Source organism: Paramormyrops kingsleyae, chromosome 8 (genome assembly GCF_048594095.1).
Source record: "Paramormyrops kingsleyae isolate MSU_618 chromosome 8, PKINGS_0.4, whole genome shotgun sequence".
NCBI classification, from domain to species: Eukaryota; Metazoa; Chordata; class Actinopteri; order Osteoglossiformes; family Mormyridae; genus Paramormyrops; species Paramormyrops kingsleyae.
The window spans coordinates 23,874,631-23,893,877 of NC_132804.1; the positions used below are offsets into that span (position 1 = coordinate 23,874,631).

The 19,247-nt window shown below is 42.7% G+C and overlaps 1 protein-coding gene across 8 annotated transcripts in view; it reads left to right on the top strand.

The window, feature by feature from the left end:
• Positions 1-19,247, top strand: part of dock3 (dedicator of cytokinesis 3) — a 188,124-nt gene that overhangs the window by 42,916 nt on the left and 125,961 nt on the right. For all 8 annotated transcript variants that reach the window (XM_023811310.2, XM_072715502.1, XM_023811318.2 and 5 more), the window contains one exon: positions 5,549-5,632. In XM_023811310.2, the coding sequence (XP_023667078.1) occupies positions 5,549-5,632 (84 nt within the window). The remainder of the gene's footprint in view (positions 1-5,548; positions 5,633-19,247) is intronic.

The window sequence follows — 19,247 nt, forward strand, 5'->3', positions numbered from 1 at the left end:
GTTATACACCAAGTAAGGGAAGGCTTAAGCATCTGAGCCACTTTTTCCTTTGGACTTGGCAGCTTTTCTGTGAGGTTATTCATAGAGGCTTCTGTGATGCTGGTTGTGCTAAGCTCACAAGGGCACTACAACAGGAGACAATTTCCCTGCTTCGAAGGAACACAGAAAAAAAGGAGCGTTAATTCCCCTTCGACATGAACAGCGGACTTTATCATTGCAGTCTGTGTGCACAACATACATATTTAAATTTTAATTTGAGAAGCAATGTAGGTACCTCTTGGACAGAATGAAAATTGGCTGGTTTGTAACTGTCCACCTTTTTTTGCAAAAAGTCAGCATCATGATGAGTGAAAGTGATGGTTTTGGGCTACTTTCAGGTGCTTCTGAATCTGGGCGTATAACACAAAAAAAAAAACATTATGTAAGTGGTGAAGTACTCGACAACCTTTTCTAAAGCCTCAAAATTATCCACAAATCATATATGGCATTATAAAACATTATCTGGGATATATATTCTAAAAATTTCAGGAAATTGCTGAGATAAGAGTTAGAAAGCTGAGTCTGTTTGGGTATATAATATATGTCAGGGTTATTTGAGAAAAGGTTTTCTATTTCAGGGGTAATGAGGATTGCCTCTGCTGGGTGTTTGGAGTTCTCCTCGTGTCATTTGCTGTTTTCCTCCCACAGTCCAAAGACAGACAGTTAGGCTAATTAGTGTCTGTAAATTGCCCATGGCGTGTGATTGTGTGTGGGAGTATGTGTATGGGCCTGGTGTATGGCCTCCTGTCTGAGGTGCATCCCTTCTCTGTGGCCTGTGCTTCTGGGAGAGGCTACTGGCTGCTCGTCATCCATGACCAGGTTAAGCGGATGGAAGATGGATGGGTAACATTGATTGGGATGAAGCATGACAATGAAAACTAATGGCAGAAAAAAATACACCAATCAGGTGTGAACGGTAAAAGTAAATCAAAATCTGGCTTTCTGCTCATACTGGTTTTAGACTATTGGTTTGGGTTATTTGTAGGGGGTGGAGCAAGGGACAAACATAACTAAGAAAATCTGCTTCTGTAATTGGAACGAGGCCAGATGAACTGAGCTGTTGCTGAAGTTAAATGTCAGACATCGAGCTCGTCCCACGTGTTTGGGTGGTGGACAGTCAGAGCATTGTCCATTGTGCTGTTCTGTGCCATGATACCGGTGTGTCTGTGGAAGATTGTTCCAGTCACAATCTGAGTGAGCAAAACAGCATGTCACAAAGGGCCACCTCATGTCGATTTCGTGATGGGGCACGATCGTGAGCTTCCCCGAAAGGGAAGCAAAAGTGACACACGTTGGGAATTCTGTGTCACTCTGAGAGGTCTCTAACGCTAAGGTGTGATTGTTCGCCAGACATTTAGCAGAGGTAGATGAAGTTTAGTGCTTTAGTAACCTAGCAACAGTGAAAACCCACACAGACTGCTCGTGTGCGTGCCTGCGAGTTACCTGTGAGATTATTCAAAGTGAAGATTTGAAAAAGGTGGCTATGCAATATGGCTATTTCCTCCATATATTTACAAATGCTGATTTTTTTAAGCTGAGGATCATTATTACTGATAAAACCTAAGTTGCGCACTTTTGTCAGTGAACCCCTCTTTATAGAGTACTGTGCAAACTAGGAAAAATATCAACCTTTTCCCCCCTCAAAGATAAGGCTTTGTGTGGGTGCAGGTCAAAAATTGTTGACATTTCCAGCTTCAGCAGCTGTGTTCTGATTTTTCTAGGCATAAAGAATGGCTTATGTTTGAATTTTGAAGGTTACTGCAATTGACTGGTATCCCATCCAGAATTTTTGCTGTCTTGTGCTTCCTGCGATAGACTCCTGGGAGTCTGTGACCCTGAACTGGCTAAGTGGTTAGGAGCTGGATGGATGTTGTATGTTATATGATATTGAATACAAGCCTTTACGAAGCAAAATGGTTGTATTCTTTCAGTTCAAAGGCATTCTTTCCACATGCATTATGTTTAACAATGCTCAATCCCTCTGTTGTCTGAGCCAAAGCTGGCAGCCGTGTGAAATAATTTTCCAAATTAATAGTTATAAATACATTTTGACAACAAGCAGTTATTTTAAAGCTTGGATTAGTGTGAGACATAAACGAATGGCTTTAAGCTTTTATTTGCTACTTATGTCGACAGCTCTGCTATTATGTCAGGTAGACTGCTCATGTTCAGAAGGAAACAGAATTCTGGGAACTCAGACATATTCTGCCATAGCAAACGCGTTGCCTAGTAACAGCACAAACTTTTTTTTCCTTCCCAAGCAGGCAGTAATGGACAAACAGTGCCATTGACTCTACTGGATGGCCAAGCACAGAGTTTGAGTCTTATGGGATTGCCACACATGGCCAGTGTAAACATATGCCATTTCACAGAACTACATGAATTAAGCTTCTGAAATGGTTTAAAGGCGCTGCTTCAGTCAGATTTTTTTTTTAATTGACAGGCAGGGAAGTGAATAAGGGGATTGTGAGTTGTGCCAAAAGAGGACAGTCCTTAGGATTCAGTCATATTGCCTTCGGCCCTCAGATTCAAATTCAGACTCTGATTTAAAGTTCTCTGTTGGTAGGACACACAGCAAATGTAGTCACACTGTATTATTGACAGATAGACAGACCGACAGATTCTTCATTAATCCTGAAGGAAATATCTGGTTTACAATAGTATAACACACATATTTAAATAGCAAAAAGACAATTATTAGTAAAAATAAACAATAACAGAAATGACATATCTGACCCTATCAGGGTCAGTTTTGGTCCACAGTCTTCAGCATCAAAGTTTGGTTTAAAAAAATTTAAAATACTGCGGCTCTGCTTTCTCACCACAAACATGATACTAAAAAAGCACCCATCTTCACCACCACCTTTTCCTTCACTCTTTGCTTCATTGTCCCCTGGGGATGAATGTTCCCTTGATACTTCCTGGAGTTGCGTTTAGCATATGTTACATTGCTGTCTTGTGATCCAGTGCTCTCTGCTTGAGATGTGAGAAGAGACGCAACATTCACGTCTGGTGACTCTTCCTGTGAAGTCAATAGGCAGATTGGGAGAGCATGGGGGGTCCTGGGGTCACTGGAAAGGGGCGTGTGGCTCCCGATATCTTTGCAAGCGGGCGAAGGTCCAAGTCTTTAGAGTCCTGGTGCTCCCTGTTTTTCTGTATGGCTGCAAGACATGGACATTGTCCAGTGACCTGAGAGGAAGACTGGACTCCTTTGGTACTGTGTCTCTTCAGAGAATTCTTGGATACTGTTTAGTCGACTTTGTCTCGGATGAGTAGTCGCTCAGGGAGTCCCAAATGAGGCACATTACCTGCATTGTGAGGGAGCGTCAGTTATGGCACTATGGCCATGTGGCGCGTTACCCTAAGGGTGATCCGGCTCACAGGATCCTCATTGCTGAGGACCCGAGCAGCTGGACCAGGCCAAGCGGACGCCGGTGTAACACCTGGCTGCAGCAGATAGACGCCCATTATTGGAGTATGGGACTGAACCGTATATTAGCCTGGGGGGGTCGCTAACCGGGTGTTTTGTCATGTAGTGGGGGCAGTAACACACTGTACCAGTGAATGCTCCCCAACCTGACCTAACCTGACCTGACCTGCTCTCTGCTTGACTGTGATTTTCCATACAACAAGGAATTAACTTGATGGTCACTGTGCCTAAAATGAGTTATGAAGCAAACTCTGTACCAGACAGTAAATATTGTTTAATGCAGTCAGAGTTATTAAAAACGGAGGATTAAATGCATTGAGGACATACTTGAATCACAGCTGCTTGGTAGTCTCTGTGATTTAATACCAATTGGAAGAATTCTCTGTCTCCACAAGCAGCTCATTCCACAGCTGCTGATAACACTGAAATGATCCAAGTTGAAAGATGTCTGTGGTGGTTTCCTCTCGGATGTGACCACGTCGCTCCCCAAGTGCTATGAGCCTACTAATGTTCTACTGAGACCTCCCCCTTGCTGTAGATCATCTCCTCAGGCATGTGATAACATTTGTAACCAGCTGTAGACATTCTAGTGCTACGGAATGTGGTCTCAATGTTTAATTCTCCAAAGCTGAAATGTAGCAGTTCCTGTTGTGATGTTGTTAATGTGTTTTTTTACCAGTTGAAGTTTTGATATCCTGATATTTATTTGAAATTACTTAATATTCATTTTGATTAAATTAATATTACTCATAATTTGAGTTTTTTTGCAGGCATCTGCAAGGAAATTATACATAGTTTTAATGGCAGTTACTGATGCAATTTTGTTCTTATTAGTCAAATGAGCACTTGTAGGTACCTGTAATTTTATCAGCTTGGGTAAATATAATTCCTGACGTTCATAATTTCATAATAACAGATGGCAATTTAATTTCTTTATCATCAGCATGGTTAAAAATTGCTCAATACAGTTAATTGCTAATTATAAAAATTTGACTTGTGCTATAAGCATTATTATTCTTGTAAAAATCTTTGCTTCTCCAGTTGTGTACAATGTGTACAACTGATGCAATTTGTAACTGATATTTACATTTTTATAATAGTATAGCGTTTGACGATTTAGATTTACAAATTGTTGATAAAACATATACAAGTAGGGTTAGGTCTCGCTGTCCGAGCTCCTGGTTTACGAGTTCATGCCTTTATGAGAATTTTATGCTGCAAAAATAACAAATACATTTTTTATAATTTAAAAAAATTAGTGCTGCCCAATAATGTGGTCCATGCCCAACATCACATCACTTTTTGATAATGCTCTGTGAAATATTTGACTGTGCATGCCCAATTTGTTCCTTGCACGTCTGCGTATTTGCAGCATTACACTTCACGGCATATTTTACAATGATGTCCAATTTGCACCAGTTTGTTTCATGACCCAACCAGATCCCCTTAATACACCAGGTTCGTTTTATGTACTGTTTCTGAGCGATCTCAGAAACGCCAACTTGGAAGGGGATGCATGAAGAAAAAGACCACCCCTCCTGCTGATATTCAAAGTGACCAAAATTAACTGTGAATGTTACACTTTTAGCAAAGGAGTGGTCTTTGTTTGTCTCCTAGGATTTTTTTTTGTTTAAATGTTCATATATTTTTGATTAAATGTTCATTCTAATAATACGTTTGTATTTCCTTTATTTATTTGACAAAAATATTTATGGTGGTAATTTTTTGGCTGGAGCTAAAGTGATCATTTTTGTAACATTTCTAAGGGTTCATACCTCTGGAGGTCTCGATTAACGAGTGATAATTTGGAATGAATTAGCTCGTAAAGTCGAGAACTACCTGTATTTTTAAAACGCGTAAAAGATTTAATTACATATATATTATGAACACTTTGAACTGGAGCAGTTATCAGTGGTTTTAATTTTTTGTAAAAAGGTTGGATTATGTATTACTTGTACAATTGCATTTCAGGGTCATTTCATTCATTCTTTGCCAGTGCCGTTAGAGACGCTGCACTAGAAGTGCTGCATGTTGATATTCCTTTCATTCTTTAACGCCTCCATCTCTCTTTCTCCGCAGTGATCTGTAACTTCCGGGGCTCCGTGTCTCAGGGTCTCACTCTAGAGATCGGCGAAAGCGTTCAGATACTTGAAAAGTGTGAAGGTAAGGTGCCTTTCTTTATAGATACCAGTCGTATATAAATCCAAATGCCTTTGTTCCAATGTGCCGGTTTGGTGAAGGCTCAGTGTATTTTAATTAAATAATAGTGGGTGAATAAACTACAAAAGGAGCAAATGTAACTGGTAACTCAAGGCTGTGGTCAGAATGCAGGGTGCATCTTCACTGCTCTGACGCTCAGGGCCTCCTGGGTCTGAAATCCAGTGTTTTAATGCAGCCAAAATGCCTGCAATTTGTTTCACTGGCCTTACTCTGGTGAGATTTGACCTCTAATACAGATTTTCACTGCTCAAATCAGATAGCAGGCCTTTTTGTGGGTGTAAATATGCAATATACTTAATTGCTTTGGGCACCAAGTTCCGACACCAGTTCTGCCATTTGTAATTTATAAGCCAATTTCAGGCTAATTCATCGGCCAGTTTATAACACATAATGGTAGGCTTTAAAAAATGTACAAAATAAATAGACTGTTTTTTTGCAATTCCGAATATATTTGCCATGGTGAGTTATCTTCTTGAAAATGCATTTGTGTATTTTATGACATGTAAAATAAAACCATAGTAGCTTGTTGTTGATTATAGATAGGTAAGAAGACATGGTGCACAGCGAGTTATTCTCTGAAAACCCTGTGATTGTGGCCTGATGTTATAAAAGTAGATTTACAAGAGCAGGCAGAGCATTAAACTCAATGGAGCCAAAAGGAAGGAGATGCTGAGGTCCCTGATATCTTTGGTGTTTGCTGCCCTAAAAGGAGCCCATTATTTTGCTGAAGGAGAGACTTCTGTCTGAGGAAGCAATATGAATAACAAGATCAACAGCACAACATTAGGTCTCCTTGGATGTCGGGTATTGATGAGATCCAAGATGGTCCACTTCTTAGGAGCCTTTTGGCCTTGGGACATACTGAGGGCTGGTCTTGAGGAGGAAAGCAGTGATGGGATAAGCAAGGCTTCGAAACCCATTGAGGATGTGATTCCTGTGCATTCTTAATGACTAACCAGTTTAATCCTGGGGGATGTGATGCAAATCAATAAAGTAACCAACAGGAAGCATGTTAAAGCTGGTCATGGCTTGAGAGTGTGTGGTAATACCACCCCCTGTGAGGCTGGGAACCTCGTTTCTGCATTACCTAGAAGAAAGTATCTGTGATGTCAAAGCAGATTTTCCATGTTGAGGTTGGAAGGCGGTTGCTATGACATCAGGAGAAGATCCACAAAGGACACAGTAGGTCAGCATAGCTTGAGACTTGAGAACATTCACATTTATTGACGTATATTACCAGTTTCAGATAAAAGAAACAAACAATAGCCTGGAATGTATCCACTGTATGATGCCCAGATGCCCATATATACCTGACAGAAAGTGATATGAAGTAGTAAGTATCTAATATTTAAGATTAACCGACCAACTTCACCTTGGTTAAGCAAAGAGGTGCTTAACAGTAGCGCTGGGATGAAAGACGCTTGGTTTCAAGTTGTTTGACATTTCCGCCAGTAATGGACATGCCATTGATGTCATTTCTGTAAGTATTGTGAGTCATTCTTATGGAACCCATCTCAAAGGAAAACAGGAAGAAAAAAAAGTCATCTCCAGACTCTGAACTTTAAAAACGGATGTTTCGCTTTGAGCATCATCCAGATGTAAAATCCTTTTTAATACAAATGTTTACAGTGCCATTGCTTCAGTAACACTTACTAATGCGGCTGAAGGACTCTTCACGTCCTTCAGGAAAAGTCACTTTAACTCCCCTACAGTACATGTCCCAGGAGATCTGGAACTGAGATTTCATGTTTCCTCCTCTGATCTCTTTTAATTATGTCTCCATTTCATATGTCAATAGTTGTCATTGATATCCTGTTTTTTTTTTTTTGTTTGTAAGTTTAATATCCAGTGGTTGAAATTGTTGAGCATAGTATCTGGAGCCTATTCCAGTGCATAATATAATATAATATAATATAATATAATATAATATAATATAATATAATATAATATAATATAATAATATAATATAATATAATATAATATAATATATATTGGATCCTATTAGTTTTTTTTTGTAAGTTAATTTTTCACACACAAACATACACACACACTAGGGGAATAACGGTACACAAAAATCACGGTTCGGTACGTACCTTGGTTTGGAAGTCAGGGTTTGGAACATTTTCAGTTCCACAGGGGTAAAAGAAGCAAAACTTAAATCGCTTCTTTTTTTCTTTATTAAATAGTGGTTTACTGACCAAAGTATGATTGTCCTTCTTAAATATAAGGTCTCTGTCAATACTGCTGCAACTTACTCATAAGAAACTAAAATTTAGATAAAAGTAAATCAAAATAAATATTTTCTCAAGTAAATAAAAATAAAATAAATATCCATTAAGGTGCACGTTTAGATCATTAACTGCACCTGATCTGTATTGTAGTTTCACATTAGTAGCTTTCAGCTTCATATTAAAAATATGAACTGGACAAATATTGTCTTAAAAATACACAGGATAACAAAATAATTTGCGGTTTGATACCTTATCATCTACAATGCATTAACATGGAAGGCCATACATGCACCATGTCTACAAAGAAAATATTTTCCTTCTTAGATGTTGCCTTTGTGGTGGTCTGTTAACAGGTTCCAGGGGGGGAAATGACACTTCACAAATGTGTAGCCAAGGTTTTTCATTGATGATGTAAAACAGCTAGAAATTCAGCTAAATACAATTTTAGAAGTTTTTTTTCTTTTTTGGCAGAATCGGTTGAAGTGTAATTAAAACTGGCCTCTCAGGTGTCAATCACTCTATGGTCACATAATTTTTGGGGACTGTGAAGCTTCTAACTGTGTTTTAGATCAGTATAGACTGATCGTGCTTAGCCTTTCAGGACAAATTCATTTTTTTTTTGATAGAGAGAGTGTGTGTGTGTGTGTGTGTGTGAAGAGTTTTGAAACGTTCTTGGGCAAGTTTATCTCAGACCTGCCAGCCGCCAGTCACTTTAGTTGTGCGAAGTGATGGCGATGGGTTCGAATGATTCAGGGAACAGGATGGGACCTTCAAAGTATTTCCCAGCTGCCGAGTGTCTGCAGGTTCTTTGTTTAAAGACGTTCTTTCAGGTTCTGGAGGATGTGACAGGTCGATTTTGTATGTAAAGACTGTCATCAGCATCGGGAGCCTTATTCCCATTCTAGTCCTGCTAGGCCGTGATTTTCAGAATGGTGATGAAGCGACGAGGCGATGCAGGATTAGTTTTTTTTTCTTTTTTTTATCTGTCATGACATAAATAAAACACAAAATGAATGAAGTTGAAGGAAAGTAGTTGATTGATGCACCATGTGAACCCTGTTAGCCAGCTTCTGTTGACATAGGGCACTCTGGTCATCCCGATAACATATTTGCCTGTTACTCCAGGGTCCTGCTTACAAATTCTGGCCCAGCTCTGAGTTTAATATGTTTTTTTTTCTGGACAGTTTGGCTTCTACCTGCAACCCTAAGGAACATGCTGTGTTAGTGTGCGTACACCCTGCGCTCCATCCAGAGTCAGCCCAGGTTCCTGCTCTGTGCTTCCTCAGCTGGTTGCAAAACTGTGATGATCCTAACCCTAAACACGGGTGGGTTTTTTTTTTTGGAAGATTTTCTGTTATTTTATTATGAAAAAAACAAAACTGCAAAGATATACAGACTTCTTGAAGGGAAGCCTATGTGGGACGTATTTGGGCTGGGAAGAAGCGAACAAGCACTAGGTCATGGTATAGGAGAGGTGCACTGTGGCCTTCGGACTTCTGATGGTGCGGATAACAGCTAAGCCGTTATTGATTGTTTTTATAGCATTTTGAGCTCCTGATGTATCGGATCTCACAGATATCAAATCCCTTGAACCCTGCAGGTGTGCCTCACCACCGCATTTCAACTCCCAATGCGTCAGAAAACACAAGAGCTCCTCTCTGCTTCTGACATCCTCTGGTTGGTTATCAATTAACAAGGCTTGGCATAATTGATGACGAGCTAATCAAAATAAATTCCTGTGTTTCTTCTTTCCATAGATAGGCAACAGAACAAGCTTAAACCGCTTCTAATCCATCACCTTGCAGACTTCCAGGGATAGATGAAATGCAGACATAATGGTAATAATATTGATAATCATGCTTTTGGTGGTGATGCGATTGAGTATTTAGGTATTATACATAATTGATGATGACAGCTAGATATCAATAATAAGTTATTTGGTTGGTTGTCCATATATACAGTACGTTTTATCATACTTCTTATACAAGTATTGTAACTATGCCAAGACTACAACAGTCATGTGAAAAAATTAAGACACCCATTAAATATTTAGTACTTTATTAAGAAATATCAATATTAAACTAACCAGAAAATATCAATATAAAATCTTGTTTCAAATTATATCTGTAGGTAAAGGTGATAAAATTGCATCACTTATGCAAAAACAAGAAACAAATTCACTTATTTAACAAAAGAAATTAAGTAAGATGCTAATTCCTACTGAAGAAAACGTCTGGACACCCTGTGCCCCAATGGCTAGTATTTCTCCCCTTGGCTGAAATAACCTCAATTGATGTTTCTCAAACCATATATCAGTCTCTGAAATCGCTGGGAGAAAGTTTTCCCCACTCTCCAATGTAGAATTCCTTAAGCTATGTGATGTCTAAACGATGTCGTGGCCTGTTTCAAATCACCCCACAGCATTGCAATAAGATTCAGATCCAGGCTTTGATTTGGCTATTCCAGAACTCTCAGTTTCTTTCTTCTAAACCTTTTCTTGGTAGATTTACTGGAATGTTTTGGGTCATTGTCATGTTCCACAGTCCAACCCCACTTCAGCTTCAACTTCTGGACAGATGATCTCACATTGTCCTCAAGCACCCTCTGATATGATGAAGAATTCATAGTGGATCCTGTGATGGTGAGCTGGCCAGGTTCTGCTGCAGCAAAGCAGCCCCAAACCATGACATTTCCACCCCCAAGCTTCACAGTTGGTACCAGATTCTTTTTGGTTTACACCAAACATGCCTTCTGTTATATTGTGTCCAAATAATTCAATTTTAGATTGATATGTCTAATGTACATTATTCCATGTTCCAAAAGTCTTGGTCTTTGTCTAGGTGGTCTCTGGTGGTCTTGCCCTGATATTTTTTTTTCAACAGCAAGGGTTTCCTCTTTGCACACCTCCCATGTAAATCAAACGTGCTGTCTCTTTCTGATGGTAGATTCATGTACCTTGACATCAACTGTGGCAAGAGCTTCCTGTATGTCCCGTAATGACATTGTAGGATTTTTGGAGACTTCCTTCCGCATCTTACAGTCTGTTCTTGGGCTGAACTTGCTAGGACAACCTGCCCTGGCCGTGTTGGCAGTTGTTTTAAATGTTCTCCACTTGTGAATTATTTTCCAGACACTTGATGTTTTTATATCCCTTCCCAGACCCATATACAGTACATCTACAGTCTTCTTTCTGAAAGCCTCAGAGAGCTCTTTGGATCTCATCATGGCGATACCACTCACTTCAACAATCAAGAACACACCAAACTAAACGTCTGTGGTTTAAATAAGACAGCCTCCACCAAAAAGCTCTGTAACGATGTTCTAATCATTTTCACCTGATGTGGTGACTGTAATGAACAGCGATGATAGAGGAGGCGGACCCCGGAATGCGGAGGCAAGCAGGTTTATTAGAAAACTCGGGTGCAACCAAAACCAGGATGGGAATCCAAAATCGAGGTCGAGTCACAGGAGTGGGTCGAGCACCGGAGAGATCAATCTTACAAAGACTGACGAGACGAGGATCCGATGGGAAGGGGTGAACGGGACCGGGCAGGACGGGCAGGACGGGCAAGACGGGCAGGCAGGAGACAGTAGGCTGGACAAACCGGGGAGACAGGAGACAGAAAGATTGCTCAGTAAGGCGCATTCGGAAATGGCAACAATACTTTTTGTCGACTTCTAGGAGAAGTCGGTTCAAATAGTGGCGCTATTGGCGCTATTGGCTATTGATTGGTCATCGGCGCTCGGCCCTGCCCTTGTGGGCGTGACAGTGAACAGGACTTAATTCTAGGCATTTTAAATAGTAATGGATGTGAGGGTGTCATAACTTTCTCCTCAGTGGAAATTGGCATCATAGTTAATTTAATTAAATAAGTGAATTACATCACCTTTATTTACATATATGATTTGAAAGAAGATTTAATACTGATATGTTGATATTTCTTAATAAAGAACTAAATATTTAATGTGGTGTCCTAATTTTTTCACATGACTGTAGGTACGACATTGATATACCTGCCAGATAATGTTGTCATACTAGGACTGAAGCTGTCGCGTGGAGTATATGAATGTAACCCAAGTCATTTCTATATTTCCATCCTGTGTCCATGTGAGTTTTCTACATCTATCCAAATTGTGTGCTCTTAATTTGCTATTCTCTGCCTCACTATGGCTATCAGTGTGAATAAGAACTCGTGTTCAGTTGATGACATCAGGTTAAGACAAATTGTCACATAATGTGGTTCACAGGAAAAACAAAAGGCGAGTTACAAACACAAATGCTTTTTACTTGCAAGTGAGGTTTTTGTCTCTCAGCCCATGGGGAAGCACTTCAGTAGTCCACTCTGGAAGATTTATGATAAAACTTTGGGAAAACAAACCCCACAGTCCTGTTAGTTGGAGTACCGATGATTAACTGACTTGTCAAACTTGGCAAGTGATCACTGACAGAGATTAAAAGGAGCGTTTTGTTAGGATGATTTTTGAGGTGGCTCTCTGAGTAGCTCATCACATTGCGCCTACTGGGCTGCTGGGTTGATGCCAGTTCAAGATGCATATATATGTTTGGTCTTTGGGAAGAAAGTAATGCAAAGTCAGGAGTTAATGTATTTGGCATTAACTGGGTAATTAGTTAAAGCAATTACACATGTTAATGGTAATTTTAATGGCAATTTACATAGAGATAGATTTAATTGTAGGGATTTACAGATGGTGCAGGTGTTGTCATTAAGAAAGTCTGCATTTTACGGTGTACTCACACTTAGCCCAGTTGTCTTAGCACCTATTGTCCCCCCTCTTCATTCCTCCATTGATCTGTGGAGGTGTGGGCAGTAAACCGGTGTCATAGTCATTACCGGTGTGATTGTGCGCCACAATATAGATTTGCTCTGTCCCGGTAACACCGTGTGAAGTCTACGGCCAAATTATACCACAGCCTGTTTATAAAACATAAAGCATTTTATTTTCTTCAAAGCTTCAGTTGAAATCTGAGTACTTATCCTTATACAGTCTTTGTAACCATTTTATCTGCGTTACGTGATTTTTCTATTACACACTCTGACGGGGTGTTGCGATAGCATATTAACAAATTCAAAAGAAACAGATTTTGTGTAATTGTACACATTAAACAAATTAACCTGGTTACATATATATAGTTTCAAATTAAAAAGTAAAACATATTCGGTAAATCAGCATATATATGCGCTGCTGCCTTCATGCAAGGTATGTGATAAAAGTTACAACTGCCCAGTTAACACTAGAACTGCCAGTTTCCCAATACCAATGAGCATGAAACTCCTTTAACCTCCAAGCAAGACGTACTTCGGTGTTTGCAGCCTTTGTCTGTGCTAATGTGCTATTAGTGTTAATAACAGCAGCGAATCTAACACCTTCAACAAAAACACTAAAATGTTCGTAACGCAGTCACTGCTCTGTCCTGAAGTCCTATAGCTGAAAAGTTTTCAAACACAGTAGTGTAGCACCAGTGAGGTGCATGTCCCAGCAGGCCCCGCGCGCAATTGTAAATAGCCCTTGTTGTGTTGTTGTTGTTAATGTTAATGGATACATTTCCCTATTGTTGTGCGTGTGTTTGCCCGTGTCTTGTGTGTACCCTGTCACGTGTATTTAGCTTGCGTCAATCTCCCACTGTGTGTGCATCTTACAGTTCAGCATCTGACAACCTTGTGTTTGCTGTGTCTAATTGGTTCGGTGCTTGTTGGGTGCCTGATGTAGTCCTTTTAAGGACTGCGAATAAAGAGTGTGTTCTCCCCGGCAAGCAAGTCTCCATGTCTTTCTCTGCTCCCGCGATGCCTCGGTCTGCCTAGCGCCACACTGGTGTCAGAAGTGGGATCCCGGAAGCGATCCCGTCGGTGCAGCTGGAGCGGGCGCTGATCACCATCATCCGCCATGCTTGCTCCAGCTTGGTGGACCTCAAGGAGGCAGAGAAGCGACAGCACCCCGGCATAGCTTGTCTGCTGGTGCTATGGGAGAGGATGGCACTGGGCTCGCCACTGCCCGGAAGCTCGCACCAGAGCCTCCGTCAGACGAGCAGAGGACGCCAGGGAAAGAGAGGCAACCTCCGCTCCATCCAGGATGCACTGGACTCATGCAGCGTGCCTTGAAGCCACTCCTGGGTGCGTGGGTGGTTGGGGCGTTATACAGGCCGAATGGCATAGATCGGAAGTGCCATAGTCCTTGGCTGATCGAGAAAGCAGTCTTGGGGTGAGCTTCTGGGGCCAGTTCAAACTGCCAGTAGCCAGTCCGGAGGCCTAGGGTGCTGAGCCACGTTGACGATGTAGTCCAGTGCTTCGTCGATTCATGGCAGCGGGTAGGAGTCCTTCCTTATCACCACATTCAGCCGTCGGCAATCGAGGCAGAACCGCCATGTTCCGTCATTTTGTCGACGAGGACTGCAGGAGCCGCCCATGGGTTGTCAGGCGGCTCGATGACTTCTGCCCCTGCCATCTCTCTCTCTGCTCCGCCTCCTGACGCCTCACCAGGGGCAATCTGTGCGGATGCAGGTGAATGGGTGGGGCATCCCCTGTTTCGATGCGGTGCTGCACCACGGAATTGGGTCTGCAATCCTTGTCTCTGGCGGCAAAGATGTCCTGGAACATGTCCAGTATAGCCAGGAGCTCATTCCGCTGTTCTGTTGTCAGATCCCGGCTGCTACGCTGCCACACTTCCTGTACAGCTTGCACCGTCTCGGGAGATGTCCCTGCCGCGATGTTGCTGTGTTCCGTGATCAGGGCTGGGCTTGGGGCTATATCGGTGATGCGGGCCGCCCCCTCCCCACAGCGAGTGGTCTTCTTCACTCTCTGTCATTGGCAGCCGCTGTCATGCTGGAGGGGCACCACATCTGCACCGAGGTGGAGGGCTACCCCCGGTATGTCAATGGTAGCCCCCAGTTGAATCTGCAGGTCCAGCCCAATGATGAGTCGGCGATGTTAGCGAGCCAGACATCCGGCAATACGGTGCGTCCGGCCAGCTGGACACGCAGTCGCCTTTTTCCTCTCATGGCCATGTGCACGCCAGTCACTGGTGTCAGCGCTATGTCGGTTGTTTGCCAGCCGGTTGGCGCTACTTCGCTGGTACCGGGTAACACACCCGGGCGGATCAGGGTGATGGGAGATCCCGTGTCCACCAGGGCTCGGCAGGATGTTTCCGCTACCAGGCAGTTGATGTACAGACCCATAGCCTCGCCAAGCCGGCCCAATATAGGTGCAGCTGTTGGGGTTAGACTGGTGTGCATTGCGGGTGGTGCCCTCCCTTACAGCGCCACCCACCCTTTGTTTCCCTGTTGTTGTTCGGGGTGAGAGCGTGGTGCCGGGGCGGGGCAGTCACGAGCAAAGTGCCCAAGCTCTCCACAGTAGTAGCGCTGGGCAGCTGCTGGTGGGTGGCATCTCCACCGTGACTCTGTGCGGGTCGCGCACGCGCTGTTCCTCCTCACTATCTGGGCCCTTGGGCACGCAGGTGCAGCTTCTTGCACAGTGGAGCTAACGAGCGGCTTGATGTTGCCGATGGGGACAGGATTTCTGAAGCACTCTCTGCCTCCGTTAGGGCCTCAGCAAGCGTGGCCGGCGCCTGCAGATGGAAGTGATGGCACAGCTGCCCCGGTGTTAGTGCCTGAATAAAGGCTTGCAGCGCCAGGTCTTCCTGCACGGCACTGGGGAAGTCTGGGTAGCCCCTCCGTATGTGGATGTGGAGGTCCACGGCAAATGCCCCCAGGGTCTCTTCATCTCTCCATTGCGATGTTACTCGAAACTTATAAAACAAGTATGAGAAAACATCACCTATGTCACTTTTTGTAGGCCTATCTTTTTGAAATAAAACTGCCCATACCCGAGTGTAATTAATGTGTAAATTAGCAATTAAAATGTACTTAATATATTATAAAATATTTCTTTTAATTTATATAAAGGGGCAGGACATACCAAAACTAATAATACCATCACCGTTCAAAAATTGAAAAATACACTGATAATAATTTTTGGTCATATTGCCCACCCCTAGTCCATACTCACATTGTGCTTAACGTTCCAGGCCTGATAATTATTTGCCATCACTGTGCAACTTTTTTTGTGTTGAAGAAAATATAGGAAGAAAAGTGCTATCACACACCACAATGGAATTCATAATGTCCTTATTTTGTTGCTTATTTGGAGTCATTTTGGGTGTGATGACACATTAATCTAGTATGCAATGCAGTGATTTTTATTTTTATTTATTTAAGCTGCACATATAAGAAGACAGTCCCATATTTTATATGATTCTAATAGGCCTGGATGCTGTTCAACCAAATAGTTAGTTCAATATTAGTTCAAGAATTCGTGGTCATAGGTGGAAATTAGCAGGAAAACATTTTTAACTGGATTTGAGAAACACTTCACCCCTGCCATAGACCAAAGTGATCCTTTGCCGGCATGTTTGTGAAATGTTTGTCGCTACACGATCTGTACGCATCATTTTTTTTTCCCGCAATACAGTTTTGCGTGAAAAAAAAGACACTATCTGTACAGCCTACCTGATCCATTCCTTCCGGGTCTGGTTAATGCATAGTGTATATGTGTGTATGCGAGTGTCAGTTAAATCACTGACGTCATATCTGTATTACGTACTTGGGCACGGTTAGCAATCACACTGGATGCGTACTGAGTCCGACTCGCCACGCTCGGGCCCTCCTTCACAGTGAAGCCTACCGTGCCTGGGCATGGTACGGAGCAATCACATTAGTCAAGCAAACTGGACTTTGGGGGTCAAACATGCTCGGGCACAGTATGGATTGCCTTCTGTGAGTACCACCTTAAACCTGGACTGTTAAAGTGGCAAATTTCATTGAATTTTTTTCTTGGATGTGACAGGTTGCGCACCAAAGGTTAATCAAACGAGAGCTCCCTCATGCTTCCTGCGCTGCTTTCAGCAAAGCCGATGCATTGGAGATTGGAGTTAAGTCCTGCTGATGGGAGTTTGATTTAATCTGATGCCAGTCACTCTTTGCTCAGCTTTTTTTTCTGAGTCGGGTCTGAGTCAGCAAGATCAGCTGGGGATGGGGGTGGGGGTAGGGGGGACTCCCATACACCTGAAGGACAAGCATACCGTACTACCTAGCTTAGGTGATGACTAATAGAGGCACACACTCCTTTACACACGCAAAGACCAAACACACTAACACGCTTTTCCCATCCCTCAAACTGAACACAAGCGAGGCAGTCACAAGGGCGGCCAAATGACACTTGCCAATTTCATCAGTCGTATTTTGTTTTAGGTGCAACATCCGGTTGAAAAATCTCGTTCACGAGAAAGGGATTTACCTGGCCTCTTTTCCTGTTTTTCTGTACGTCATTTGGATGCCAAAGGGTTGCATTAGCAACTGAGTCATCTGCCGGGGAGGTGTTGTGTTAGTGACTGGTGAAAAGGGGCGCATTGTGATGTAGATTTCAGAGTCTATATGGTTCGCAGTGCTCTCTGGAGGAAGGGGGATCAATGTGCCTCGCTTAGTGTGATCTTCTACACAAAGGTAGACTCAGACCAGCCACTCTCCATCTGCCCTGGCGATGAGCCTCCCAGAATGCACGCACACTCCTCTCTTTTACATTCAGATGAGGAATGGGGCTTTCAGTCTTATTGATCACCGATGTCAACCTTGAGATTGTTTGGACTCGTATGTAACCATGTCCTTTGTCACACGTTTTGGGCACTAAATTGAATCCCAACACAGACCAAGGAACAGTGGTGCAATGCTGCTAAATGAGAAGACACAGTGAGGGTGGATAAGCTTGGTCTGGAGCGGTGCATAGGTGAATGAGACTTAAAACAAGCAGTTCATTGAAGGAGTCCTAGATGTCCGAGCTTTGCACCCCCCCCCAGGTCCCACAGCTGAAGTGGTCTTCATGGCAGTTGGATCCTGTTCCCTCACATGACAGAGGCGCGGCTTTTAAAGCTGCAGGGGCACAAGATGAACATCAGCCGTAAAAATAGGCATTTGTCTAACAGGAAGAAGCCATTATTTGCATGTATGCCTTAATGCATAATGCATTCATGGGCGTGTTCCACTGTCTGAGGCAAACTAGTCAGTGGAGATTGTGTTTGATCTTTCAAGTGAACAACTTGACTCTATTTGGCAGCAATGTCTGGCAGCAAGGTCCTGTTGTGTGTTGGTTAGCGGGAGCAAACTTATATCTTCTCAGAGCTGTTATAGCCATTTATTTTCAAAAAGCTGCTCTCATGCCATTCTCATGCCCTACCCTATTTTTTAAAGCCTGCAATATAAAACCAATATTTTAAGAAGTAAATAAGAAACTGCGATATTTAAAAAATGTATGTAAAATTTGTGTTTGGTAGTCGAACTAGGGTGGCTCATGGGTAGCACTGTAGCCTTGAACTTCTCTGGTTGAGGGGTTGAACCCCACCCACAGCTCTCTGTGTTTGGAGTTTGCATGTTCTCCCCTTTGTGCAAATTTCATCCGAGGACTCAGACTTCCTCCTGCAGTCCAAAAGCTGAATGAAGTGTAGCGTAAGGGTGCTTCTTCTGCTGGCAACTTGTCTAGAGTGTTTCCTGTGAACGGGTCCATGCATTCCCCTTTGGACCTCTGTAGTGGATGATGAGTGGATGGATGTATGTTTATGAGAATCACTGCAGGTGGTTGGGAGGTAGATCATTAAATATGGATCTTTTTGTGGATTTTTTTTATCGTTTAAGTGTTCCATGATTGACAGGGATGTGGCCCACACAGGTGTTCCATAATTGTCAGGGATGTGGCCCACACAGGTGTTCCATGATTGACAAGGATGTGGCCCACACAGGTGTTCCATGATTGTCAGGGATGTGGCCCACACAGGTGTTCCATGATTGACAGGGATGTGGCCCACACAGGTGTTCTATGATTGTCAGGGATGTGGCCCACACAGGTGTTCCATGATTGACAGGCATATGGCCCACACAGGTGTTCCATGATTGACAGGGATGTGGCCCACACAGGTGTTCCATGATTGACAGGGATGTGGCCCACACAGGTGTTCCATGATTGACAGGGATGTGGCCCACACAGGTGTTCCATGATTGACAGGCATATGGCCCACACAGGTGTTCCATGATTGACAGGGATGTGGCCCACACAGGTGTTCCATGATTGACAGGGATGTGGCCCACACAGAACATTTTCCTGGGAACCACAATAACTAGAGCATAGTACTTTGTACCAGTTGATATTAACAAGGGGCAGGTAGAGTGAATAAACACAATCAGTCTCACACAGTTATTAAAGTATCTACCTGCTCTCCTTAAAGACTTTTTAATAGCGATTCTCTTAGGTTACACTGTCATCTAATAC